The 13,204-nt window shown below is 39.5% G+C and overlaps 1 protein-coding gene across 4 annotated transcripts in view; it reads left to right on the forward strand.

Moving 5' to 3' along the window:
• The window catches only part of UIMC1 (ubiquitin interaction motif containing 1), an 88,306-nt gene that overhangs the window by 40,985 nt on the left and 34,117 nt on the right, over positions 1 to 13,204 (forward strand). For all 4 annotated transcript variants that reach the window (XR_015695933.1, XM_087709348.1, XM_087709350.1 and 1 more), the window contains 3 exons: positions 2,944 to 3,077; positions 3,437 to 4,558; positions 10,644 to 10,708. Coding sequence is in view for 3 of the 4 variants with exons in the window: in XM_087709348.1 (XP_087565474.1) it covers positions 2,944 to 3,077; positions 3,437 to 4,558; positions 10,644 to 10,708 (1,321 nt within the window). In the remaining variant the exon portion in view is untranslated. The remainder of the gene's footprint in view (positions 1 to 2,943; positions 3,078 to 3,436; positions 4,559 to 10,643; positions 10,709 to 13,204) is intronic.

Genomic DNA, 13,204 nt, shown 5'->3' on the forward strand with positions numbered 1-13,204 from the left:
ATGTTCTTTGCTGTAAAATGAAAAGAGATCTTCTAAGAGTAGGAATAATCTTATTAACTATGTTTTTATAGCAAATGTGTGTGAAGCAATTAGATTTCATTTGGCAAAGCAATTCATGTTATACAGGTTGGTGTTATCTGCTTCCAAGTGAAGAATGGAATCCAGTGAAGCAATTCAAGTAGGTTCAGATCACTTTGGACTGTCCTGCAGGTGAAGGATCCTGTTACCCTTCACCTCCCGCACTAGCTGAAGTGTTTCTAGGCTCTGTGTCTGTCTCTATGATTATCCACAGTTTATATTGAACTCAAGACATTCAGCACACTTGAACCACTTTGTCTTGAAACACTGGCTTCGGCCAAGGGCATCTAAGCCTTCCTTCTCTAGTACATATTTGTGGTAGTCTTTCAACATTTGCCAGGTAGCAAGAACTTTGACCAGCTTGTGAAGATACGGCTGCTCTCAGCCTTCCTGTAGAACAGACTGTATGGGAGAAGGTAGAGATACAATCACAATCATCTTAAATTACTGTTTTTAGTCATGGCAGTTTTTAGGTGCATAGACTTCAAAGGCAGGCAGCATGGCCACTGATGAAAATTTGTGGAGTTGACTCATACCCGGAAGTTGCTAAATCTGGAAGTATTATTTTAAAGCCTTCTGCTAGTTGTACCAGGTCCATGGTCAAATCAACTGAACAAAAAGCTTAGCTGTATAATATATTCTCAGTTGCGATACAAAAGTGCTGGGCAAAGGGAATGAAGGATAAGAACTTTGTGCCTCCCATTGGTAAAACTGTAGCAATGGAGCAGTTGCTGTAGCTTTGCAAAGCACTATAATTTCAGTATCTTTACCCCTACTTTACTTACATTGCTAACAAATTTAAACCAACTATTTCCATTTAATACAGAAGTGGGTAACCTTTTTTTTCAGTCAAAGACTACATGTCTTTGGAAATGATGGGAGAGTAGAATGGACGTGAGTGATAGATGGGGCAGATCCAAAAGTGGGAGAGTCACTAATTATCTTGCTATTTTCAGACAAGCATTCTCCCTCCCTCCCTCTTTCTTTTGAAACTTGGCCTACACTATAAATAGTGGTTTGATGGCAATACACTGCTCCTGTGTGATGTAGTGGTGTGCCCTGTCAACACGTATTTCAATCCATGCGGCAGCATGAAAGTCAGTTCAGAATTAAACTTCGTCTTATCTCAGTTGTATCTTCATCAGATTTTGAGAAGTCCATGTTTTGTTTTTATGTTTCTTTCACAGCCAAACTGGCTTGCTGTCATTCTTTTGTAACTGAGAGAGAAATGGGGTTCAGTAATCTACCTGTCAGCTCTTATTCCTCTGGAGTTATTTCTTATGTGAACTGAACATATGTCAGAATGCTCTTGAAGACACAAAATTGTATTATGTTGTTTTGGTGCCCAGAGACTTTTCACTGGAATGTTTCCTTATCTTACTGCAAGTTGATGTGTTTGTTCAAGATACTGCTTTCTTTGTTTTGCACTCCTGAATACGATATTTTGATGCTTTTGTTTGCCTTAGAATTGTTGTGTGGGAAAACTTACAACAGACTATAATTATAGGAAAGTGTTTTACAGTATTCTTCAGATCCTCAGAGATTCTGAAACTCAGGGTAGAATCGTTGGAGTTATCATTTTGGTTTTGGCATCAATATTTTTTGTCAAGTGAAAATGGTGGATCAGAAATAACAGTGAATAGATGTTTTCTGAAGCAATTTCGGATTTTTTTTTTGTTCTTGTCAAAGCAACATATGCTTTCTAATATGTTCTGGAAAATCTTGCTTAGAGTTAGGAAGTAGATAGTAGCACCATAGCTTTCTGTGAAATCATGCTAAAAGTTACTTGGCTTTTTGCAGTTTTTCTAAGAAGAACATTTTTATGAATAGAATATTCTCCAAGATATTCTTATAATAATAGTATTATATATTATATAATATATATAATGGTCTAGAATTATACTATTATATACATATAATATATAATGTATTATATATATTAAGTAATCATCTAGAACAGGGGTGTCAAATTCTGTTTCATTGAGGGCCGCATCAAGGTTGTGTGACCTTGGGGCTGGGGCTGGTGTGGACATGACCAGGGTGGGCATGGCCAGCTTGAGGCATGAGTGCTCTGCCAGTGAAAACAGACTGCCGATCTCGATTTTTGGCTGGGACGGCTTCCTGCAACCCTGCCAGTTAAAACGAAGCTCAGAAGGGCCGTATGCAGCCCTCGTGAACTCCGTTTTCACTGGCAGAGGCACCACAGGCCAGTCCTTTGCTGTTTCCAGGGCAGCCCCATGGGCCAGATCTAAGCATCCTTTGGGCCGGATCTGGCCTATGGACCTTGAGTTTATCACCCCTGGTCTACAACTAAGGAGAAATTTCCTCACAGAACAATTAATTAGTAGAAAGACTTGCCTCCAGGGGTTGTCAGTGTTCCAAGATTGGAGGTTATTAAGAAGAGATGGAACAACCATTTGTCTGAAATGGTACAGGGGTTTCGTGCCTGAGCAGTGGTTTGGACATGAAGTTCTCCAAAGTTCCTTCCCATTCTGTTAATCTGTTAGATATTTTAAAGCATTCTTTTGTGTTCAAAATCTACCACTTTCCTATGTTCTCTGATTTATATATTAGATGTAAAAGTACAAAATAGAGCTGCTGTATGATTATGTGATAAAATATTTCATTATAATGAATGTATCTAAAAAGTCAAAGTTGTGATTGCTGTGGGAACTTTAACTAACTGCCTGACCTCAGCTCAATTATTTAATATTTTTCAGAATATATTATGCTTTGTTTCCTATTTAATGGTTCTTATGTAATTTAGTGTGGGTTTTCCCTTTCTGAAGCTGAAAGTCTTCAGGCTCCTTCAGGTATAAGAATTAAGGCTCCATGATTTAATCATGATTTATAATTTTATTTTAGTCTTCTCAGAGATGTCAGAAGATGAACAATTTGCCTTGGCTTTAAAAATGAGTGAGCAAGAAGCCAGACAGTTAAATTCCCAAGAGGAGGAAGAGGAAGAACTTCTGAGAAAAGCCATTGCTGAGAGCCTTAGTGTAAGTAGAAGAAATGTTCTCCTTTTACTCTTTTTTTTTGCCCTGTAGGTTTCAGAATTGACTTTTCTCCAAGGCTGGCTTATGAAACTTCACTTGGAATCCTCGTCTTAGACAAAGCATCTGACAAGAGAGCAAATATAACAAATATATTTGTTAAGCTTTACTGTGCTAATGGACTTATTGATGCATAATATCTAATTTCACCGTTGGCTATCACCGAGCAGATTAATGTGGAAGTATCATTTATGTTTTTTTTACTGTGTAGAACAGCAGTCAATTTGATTTAATAATTAGAAGAATACATATATACATACGTGCAAATCATTTTCATTTTATGTGTGTTCTTGTTCCTCCTGCAGAGCTGCCAGGCTTCTGCAGCTGCTCCTGTGCCTCTCCTTTCCCAGGCATCAGGGTCTCCAGTGCAAAGCCACCCATCTGAACCAGAGGGTTCTCAGCTCCTTGCAGTTTCGCCGCCTTGCTCTAAGTCTCCTTGCTCCGACTGCAGCTCCCTCTTTCCAAGTGACAAAATTGATGAGAACACAGAGACATGTGTCACCAAGAGTCCTCTGGTAGTACTGACGAGGTTAAGCCAAGACATAGTTGAAAGCTCACTAATTTCTAGCATAATTGTAACTCCAGGGAAGAGCCAGACTTTTGCAAGGTCAGGCACTTCCTCACCAGCTGGGAACTGCTCCAGTGATACATCACATAGTTCAGAAGAACTACCTGCTGTCCTAAGTCCCACCTTTCCCCAAAGACCTCGGAGGTCTTGGCAACTGGAACCCCGGAGACTCTTTATGGGAAAATGCAGCCTTCCAACACCAACAAGCAAAGAAATTGAACATTCCCAAAATTACTTAAAAGGAAACCTTCATGTTGACTGCCCGGGGGTCCTACAGAAGGAAGCCCAGCAGCAGAGTACTTTTGATCATGACACAAGTCCTTCTGCGTTCAGAGATCAGGCTGAGCATGGCAAAAATACACTGCTTTCTGCTGAGCTTACAGAAAGGACTGATCTACCAGAAAGTGCACCAGCAATTTGCACTCTTCCTCGGACTGATGAGAAATGCCAACATGAAGAACCGGATGTGGTGCACTATTATTGGGGTGTTCCATTCTGCCCCAAAGGAATAGATCCTAACAAATATACTCAAGTCATCATGTGCCAGCTTGAGGTTTATCAGAAAAGCCTGAAACAGGCTCAGCGGCAGCTCCTGCAGAAGAAGCCATTTGGAGAACCAATTGTTCCTAATTCATGTTCCCTGAGACAAAGACTACTTGCAAAAGACAAGGAAACATCAAGACAAAGAGAAGATACTGATGATCAAGAAGGGGAAGACATGGATGAGAAAAAGGAACCCGATAATGTTCCCTGGCTCCTTTCCCAAGTAAACGGAGAGTCTTACAAACATCCAGCAGGGGATGTACCAGAGGGAGGAGACTCTGAGTGTGGAGATGAACCAGCAAGCAGCTCTCTTCAGGTAAGTTTGCCCTACCTGGATAGTTATGAATCAACAAAAAAAGAGCAGAGTGGCCAAGCATTTTGCTGCCATGCGCATTCTTAGATCAAAATAGCAGGAAATTATGCTATTGATTTTCAGCAGTTAAGGTAAGGTTGGAGGGAATTCTAGGGGACACAAACAATTGTATGGGGCTTTGAATTGCCAGTTACTGTACTGAGTGTTATCTAATGATGCTTCAGGGATTCTGAAGTCATTAGGGTCCTCTGAAAACCTGCTTTTAATAACACAGATCGTCCTCCACTGATGATCGCAATTGAGCCAAAAAATGTTATCGCTAAGCAAGACAATTTTTTTGAGTTTTGCCCCATTTTATGAGCCTTTTTGCCAGAGTTGTTAAATAAATCACCACAATTGTTAAGTGAATCATGCAGTCATTCAGCAAATCTGGCTTTTCCCGTTGACTTTGTTTGTTGGAAGCTGGCTAGGAAGATTAGTTGTACCAGGACAGTATAACTGTCATAATTACACACCAGTTGTCAAGCACCCTAATTTTGTTCATGTGATCATAGGGATGCTGCAGTGGACATAAGTGTGAAAATCGATGATACATCGCTTTTTTCGGTGCTGTTTTTAGTTTCAAATGGTCACTAAAGGAATGGTTGTAAGTCGAGGACTATCTGTGTACTGATTTAGTTTACAATGTAAATAAAACTATATTCACCAATGTATAGCACTGTATTCCTTGTTGATCAAGGGGTATTGCTAAAATAATGGCTAGATTATGTTGCATATATAAGAATCAACAAGATGTGAAATCCCGTATGGTCTTATATTCGGACAGTTGTGGTGGAAAATGGTTTGCTCTCCGCTGTGAACTTTTGCTACTCTGAACTGAAATTTTAATTTATATTATTGAATTTGTTTTATTGCTTTGTCTCCTCTGGAGTTATTACATTTCCCAAACCTATCAATCTCTCATGCTTCCTGTGTGTTTCTGCTTTGCGTTTTTGAGCAGTGGATTCTTCTTTTCATTCATCGTGTTACATACAAGATTAAAAAAAAATGAGACACATCCAGGAAAACTTCATAATCTCTAGTTGTTGAAGTTTATGCAGTGAGGCCAGAAAATCCTGGGCTTCGTTTGCTGAAAGTGATTTAAATATTTATGGAGTGGCCGCTAGGTGTCAGGTTTTCTCTCTTCAGGGGCAAGAGGCAGCTTTCGGTCACCACTGTGTCTTAAACCCGCTGCTAGTCAGGTGAAATATTTATTGCTGTTGTATTTTAAGTTTGTGTCAGCCTTTTTCAACCCTCATTTTTCATAATGACTTCGCTGCTAGATCATTGTATAACTTTATCTTCTTCTGACTGAACCTGAACCTTATTGTTACTATTTTCAAGTATATTTGATTGTTTACCCTGGTGATGGAAAGATGTTTTGTGATATTTATATTCTAACTTATAATATTGAACACTCTGAGGAAAATTTGTCATGTCTGCATATTCTTTTACAAGTAGAAGAGCGGTACAGGTTGTGCTTTAAGTCTCAGAGACTTGGATCCAAAGTAGTTATATTTAAACAACCTTAAAGGTGACCTAAAAGAGAAACACTTGGCTTTGTGCCCAATTTCTTCACTCATTTATGATAAGCTGGCAATGACCAATGGTTTAAGGTCAAACCTTCTCTGTTCTCTTGTTGGAACTTCTGACCATATTTAATGTATTTTGGCAAATGAAATGCACGGAAAGCCACCATCACTGCTGAATTCTTGAGCTTTTTATGCAGCTCAAGTTGGGGAATAATGGTCTTGACATTTAAAATTGCTTTAGGACCCCAAGAGACAAATGGCATAATTGGGGAAACTTGAAAATACAATTAGAATGCAAAAAGCTTAAGTCCTCACTTGTAAATAGACATAAAAGGACTTTATAATAGTAGAACAGAGAAGTAAAAGCGGGATGGCAGCCAAGTCTCACAATATGCTTCGTGACAGGTAATTTTTAACATTGCTTTTCTTTCTTCCACATGAAATAGAACATGGAGGCAGTGGGCAGATAATTCAAAGGCTACTTTCCATGTTTTAAGCTTCATTTGAGCATCGTATTTTTCTTTGTCGTAATTACCTACCAGCATACTTTGTCACAGTTTCAGTGCCCTTTGTGTTGACAGTAGTGGAAGCACTAATGTATTTAAAGTGCCAACATGTCTCCTTAGTTGTTCAGTCCAAGCAGATGCTATCAGCCAGCTGCTTGGTTGAGTCACTTGTTGCTGTTACAAGATAGCTGAATAAGTTGTAAATGTAAAATCTGCAAGGTGCTTTTTCCGGATGGTTTGCATTTGTGGCGGGTCTTTTTAACTATGCAACTTGCATTTGCTCACTTGCAAAATGGTTAATGAAAGCAACAGCTACAGTTTGTTCAGGTCTTCCCTAGTGATTGTTTGCTCACTGTGATACACGAAATGCTGTTAAAATGGTTAAAGTGCTTGAGTGACTCTTTTAAGCTCCATATGTTCTTCAGGAAGAAGCAGATACTTCTGTTGACACAGGTGAACATTTTTCTTATTTGTTGTCCAGACTTAGAGTGAAACAAGATGTTGTAGCAGATGCGGATTTCTGCTGAAAATAGCATTCCTATGAAACTGTTGTGAGTACTCCAACCATGCTAATTCCCCCATCTCGCCTCCATTTTATGAGCAGCTGCTTGGGATTTAATCAATCAATCAGAATAGAGCTGGTAAAGACCTTGGAGGTCTTCTAGTCCAACCCTCTGCTATACCATTTCAGACAAGGGACTGTCCAGTCTCTTCTTAAAAAACCTTCAGTGATGAAGCACCACAACTTCTGATGATAACTGTTCCACTGGGTAATTGTGGAAGGAAGTTTCTCCTTAATCCCAGATTGCTTCTCTCCTCGATTAGTTTCCATCCATTGTTTCTTATACTGCCCTCTGGTGCTTTGGAAAACAAGTTGACCCTCTTTTCCTCTTTGTGGCAGCCTGTCAAATACTAGAATATGTCTCCCCTGGTCCTTCTTTTTTCTAGATAGACAAACCTAAATCCTGTAACTGTTCTTCATACATTTTAGTCTCCAGACCTTTAATTATCTGGATTGAGGACAATTATTTCAGAGAGGGGGGGGGATGGTTTGGTAGGGGGGTAAGAGGTTTCAAATCTATCTACTTTAACATTATGAATTATTATGTCTGTTTCTTGCTAAGGAAGCAAGTCAGTTTCTTAGTTTATTTTCTGGGATTGGTTTGAACAAACATTAACCTTTCTGAATCTGAATAAGCAGTTTCCTTTTAAAAAGAGAACTGAGAAAAATACATTTGGGGGTTGTCATTTGTATTGTATTTTAGACATCTGCTCTACAGTTTTAAGACTATAAGAGGAGGTTCTTTGCAAAGGGCAATGGAAAAGCCAGTTTGATATAGAGGCCTCCGGGTAGAAGCCAAAAGACGGTGAGTTCTAGTCCCATCATAGGCATGCAGTAAACTGGGTGACTTGTGGCCAATCATTTTCTCTTCCAGCCCTAGGAAGGAGGAAAGGCAAAACTATTTTCCAAAAGGTTTCAAATATGTTACCTGATGGCACATACACATTGGAAAAGTATATTTGTTGGGTCTGCTCATGGTCCTAGAGTAGTGATGGCGAACCTTTTTTGGCTCCCGTGCCAAAAACGGGGGGAGCGGAGCGCAGGGGGATAGTGCGTGGGTGTGCCATATTCATAATGCTATGTTTGTGACACACATGTGCATGCATGTGCAACCAGCAACCCCCGCCTCAAAAGAAGGCCGAAGTCAGCTGGCCAGTGTTCACATACACGCTGGCCCGCTGAAAGGGCAGCGCCTCACATGCCCTAACAAATGGCTCCGCGTGCCACCTGTGGCATGCGTGCCATAGGGTCACCATCACGGTCCTAGGGCCATTTGCCTTTCCCCCTTAAGTAGTGTTTTCAGGTTTTTCTCATAGTATTGACTCTGCTCTTGAAAGATAATAGGAAAGAGATGAGGTGTGAGGTTTATTGGTTTTATATGCTGCCCTTCTCCCAAGGACTCAGGGCGGCGTACAACATAAAAGAAAACACATATTACAAACATTAAAAGGGACATGAAATAAAGTATCCGAAAAACCCCAATTGATATTTACAATAACATTTTAAAAATTAAATTAAAATTAACAACCAAATTAATCCTATGTTTTATTCTATTCAGGCCAGGCCGGCTTGCTGGAAAAGCCAACATTTTAGGGTGCGTCAGAAGGACCAGAGGTCGGGGATTATGCGAAGCTCAGGGGGCAGCTCATTCCAGAAGGAAGGCGCTCCCACAGAGAAGGCTCTCCCCCTGGGGGTCGCTAGCCGACACTGTCTGGCTGACGGCACCCTGAGGAGGCCAACTTTGTGGGATCACACTGGATGTTGTGAGGTGGCAGTAGGTGGTCTCACAGGTACCCTGGGCCTAAGCCATGGAGCGCTTTAAAGGTCATAATTAGTACCTTGAATCGCACCCGGAAGATAGATTGTGTATAGCATCTGTCCTCACTTATAGTTAGGGCCATTCTTCCCCAAAAATGGATAACTCACAGTATGTTTGCAAAGGTTGATTAAAAAAATATAGTGCATAGGAAGAAGAAAGAAAGGAAAATGTAAATGGGGGTGGGAGTGTGGAGGTTGGAAAAAGAGAAAGGAAAAACATAGTCATAAATTTAGCAGAATCAGGTTAAAGGTCTGTCAGAATGAAGGTGTGTGACAGTTCTCAGGCTAGAGATTCTAGCTTTCTATTCTCAGATTTTTTTCTTATTCTTTTAAACCCAAAAGCTTTGTGTGTAGAAAAACACAGATAAGTAAATATTTAGCACCTGGCCCTGGAAGAATTCTCAAATCCAGAAAGCCACTTCATTTAAAATTTGTATAGTAAAACATATTTACATTTCAGAATATGCATTTAGTACAATTAATGTCTCACTAATGTCTGTAGATATGAAATGATAATCCATTTGTCAACTTTATGTCCAACTGATTAATTCTGATGTGGACTTCATTTATCAGGGTATATTTACTCACAAAACATTTTGCAAGATTGTATTTCTGTTTTAGAAAATAATGTGATGCATTGAGTATCTGAAATATATTAATATTCTTCAGATTGGTTCTTTTTCAGAGTTAGCTTTTATAACACTCTTGCTTCTGAATTTAACTTTTGAGTTTAGGTATCATCAGAACAAGCTTTTATTCTGATTATTCATTTTATGTGAACTTGTCCAACAGAGCATGCCTTCTTTGCTACAATTCTTGACTTGTATTTCTTTCTGTTTTTGTCCTAGTTGTTATAGCAGACCTTCTTCACGAGAGATTAGTTATGGGAAATTAGTTATGATAGTAGTTTCTTCTAGCTTTTTTGAGTACTCTGTAGCGATTTGATTTAAAGGGGACCTCTTTAAATACACCCCTAGGGGAATAAGAATGTATGGACCTCCTGCCATAATTCCCAGGAAAAGAGCCAGCTTCTTTAAGGAGTTGCAAGCAAGTATTGGATGACCCTTTCCTTTTGGAATCTGCTCTCACTTTTATGATTTTGAAATCAGGTGATCTTTGGGTCTCTTTAGATTTGTAATACAGGTAGTCCTCAATTTATGATCTCAATTGAGCCCAGGGTTTCTGTTGCTAAGCAAGATATTTGTTTAGTGGATTTTTCCCTGTTTTACAACGTTTCTTGCCACAGTTGTTAAGTGAATCACTGCAGTTGTTAAGTTAGAAACATGGTTGTTAAGTGAATCTGGCTTTTCCATTTAATTGCTTGTCAGAAGGTCACAAAAGATAAACACACGACCCTGCAGCCATCATCAGTATGAGTCTATTATGAGTCAGTTGCCAAGCATCTGAATTTTGATCATGTGACCATGGAGAGGCTGCAAGGGTTATAAGTGTGAAAAATGATCGTCCATTACTTTTTTCTGTTCTAACTTCAAACTGTCACAAACTGTCACAGTTGTTCTGTTCAGTTGTTCCGTTGTTCTAACAGTTGCTATAAGTCAAGGACTACCCGTAATGTAGTTGATATTATAATGTATAGTCAAATAATAATTACAGTTTCTTCTTCTTCTTAGGCTTCACAAGTGCTGTTTGCAGACGATATGCCTGAAGAAAGGGAGCCTGTACAGATTACACAAAGGTAAGGAGATATATTTCATCACTGTTGATTCTGTAAGAGACAAATTATCTTGGTTCATGGCTTCTGAGGAAGCTGTAGCCCAATACCTGCAAGTATTTTAGAGTGCAGATTATATTAAGTATTAGGTTAAAGATGATGTAGTTGTACACAGGGATATCATTTTTCTTTGCATGGTGATGAAATATGATAGACAATTTCTTGTCCTGTTGTCTGAAAATTGTATACAGGTAGTCCTCAACTTCAAACCCATCATTTAGTGACCATTCGGAGCTATTGCACTTAAAAAAGTGACTTATGACTGGTCCTTGCACTTGCAAGTCTCAGAGTGTCCCAACAGTCACATGATCGTGATTTGGGGGCTTAGTCTTGTGTTTATGATTGCAGTATTATGTGATCACCATTTGCGACCTTCCCGGACAATCCAATAAGCAATGGGAGGGGGGGGGGGTGTTTAGTCAGATACACTTAATAGTCATGTGATTTGCTTAATGACTGTGACAGAAAAGGTTGCAAAATCGGGCTCCGCCACATAATGAGCTTATTATATAGTGATAGAAATTCTGGTCCCAATTGTAGTGCTAAGTTGACAACTACTTTTTTACATTATTCTTACAGGTAGCCTTCAACTTACAATCACTATTGTGATCGTATTTTCCAGCCTCTATTGATTCATCTTTAAACGGTGCAGTCATTAAGTGAATCACTGTAGTTATAAGCGAGACATTGACTGTGACTTGTGACCTGCCCTGCCAGCTTTTCCATTGATTTTGCTTGTCTGAAGCCATCTGGGAAGGTTGCAACTGACGATCACATGACCCCAGGATGCTATGACTGTCATAAGTGTGTGACGGGTACCAGGTGTCTGACTCTATATCATGTGACCTGTGATGGTCATAAGTGCGAGGGCTTTAAGTAGCTTTTTTCAGTGCTGTTGAACTTAAAACAGTCACTAAATGAATGGTTATTAAGCAAAACTACCCATATTGCACGTATGATCCAGCAGAAAAGAATCGCCATCAGAAATGTGCCCCATTCTTTAAAATATAAAGGAAGAAGTATCCATTGCAACCAAGATTTTTCATAAGTACAGCTCCTGGCCAAAAAATGTGATGATTTAATTTGATATAAGTGCTCATAGCAATACGCTTTCGGGAATAGCGACAGCAATAAATTCAGAGTCCATGTGTTGGCATGGTGATTGTGTGTGTGTGTGCGCACACAGGTGCATGAATTGAAATGGAAAGAATAGAAGAAGAATCTAAGAAAATCCATCCTAATAGTGACAATATTTGTTTCCTTGAGACAACATTGTTTTTGGAAGTCAAATTAAAGTACGAGAGAGAGTGACGCATATAATTTGGGAGCTTCAAACTCAGTTTCCTTCAGAAAATTAAACAGAAGGATTGGGAGCTGTTTCCTTTTTACATTTGGGTGACTGCTACATAGCTTCTTTAGCAGGAGTAGCAAAATGACCATTTCTAAGATATATTCCTGAAAGTCTACTTCTTTGAAGCTTCTTAAAGCAAGAATGAAACGTGCAAGCTAGAACAGTTTTCCACCGAGATCAGAAAATGAAGGCCATTTGAAGAGATGGCACAGGTCAGGGAACTTTTCATGAAATCAATTCCCAGGAAAGTCCCAATATTTGTGCTCGATCAGACGCTTGCTGGGAAAAGTCACTTAATTCTCAGGTTAGTTTTCCCAGGTCTTATAATTAAGTGGCCTTGGCATGAGGCCACCAGTTTTTCACTGCCTGATATCCTGTTTTCATTGATCTAACAACATTTTGGCTGAATGCAGTATGAGGGAGCAGAGTAACTGATGTGATAACTTCCCACCTTGCAGCAAGGTGGGAATAATATGTACAGAGTTGCACAAGGAATTTGTTGGTTTGTCTTTTATAGTAATGCTTTTGGGAGTGAGGTATTCAAGGATGGGTCAGTTTCGTTGTCATCATTACTGTCAGGAGGGACTGAAAGGGGAAGAGCAAAGGAGGGAAAACTTTTGTTTGTCCATTGTGCCATTATTTGGGAAGTATTCATTAGCTTGCATTTAATTGGAACAACCCTAATTCTGGGGTGGCATTTATCTAAATTACAAATGGTCATAATGCAAAGCCATCAGTCTCTTAAGGCTTGTTCTGTTTTCCCAGAGTTTGAGTAAAGGATTAGTATCCTGCACATTTTTCAAGCCACAGCAGGGATGATGCAGTACAGTTTGTTTGCTAATCTGAGGTCCTGGGAACTTCATAATGCAGTCAGTGGCTGCCCTCATCAGACTTCTGGGATCAAGTCTGACCATTCCATGCTGTGACATCTAATTTCATCAGAAAGTTCATCTGCTGATAATGAGACCCAGGTATCTAGTGGAACTTCGAATATTTAGCTGACTTATCTTTAAACATCCTTGCCAACCTTGCCGGCGCAAAATGCCATCTATAAAACATACAAATTTTCTTTATATGCAGTTGACATTGTTAATTTATAGTTCCTGTCC

Source organism: Thamnophis sirtalis, unplaced genomic scaffold (genome assembly GCF_051295495.1).
Source record: "Thamnophis sirtalis isolate CommonGarterSnake01/CBP01778 unplaced genomic scaffold, rThaSir2_p1.2 scaffold_3, whole genome shotgun sequence".
In the NCBI taxonomy this organism is placed as follows: Eukaryota; Metazoa; Chordata; class Lepidosauria; order Squamata; family Natricidae; genus Thamnophis; species Thamnophis sirtalis.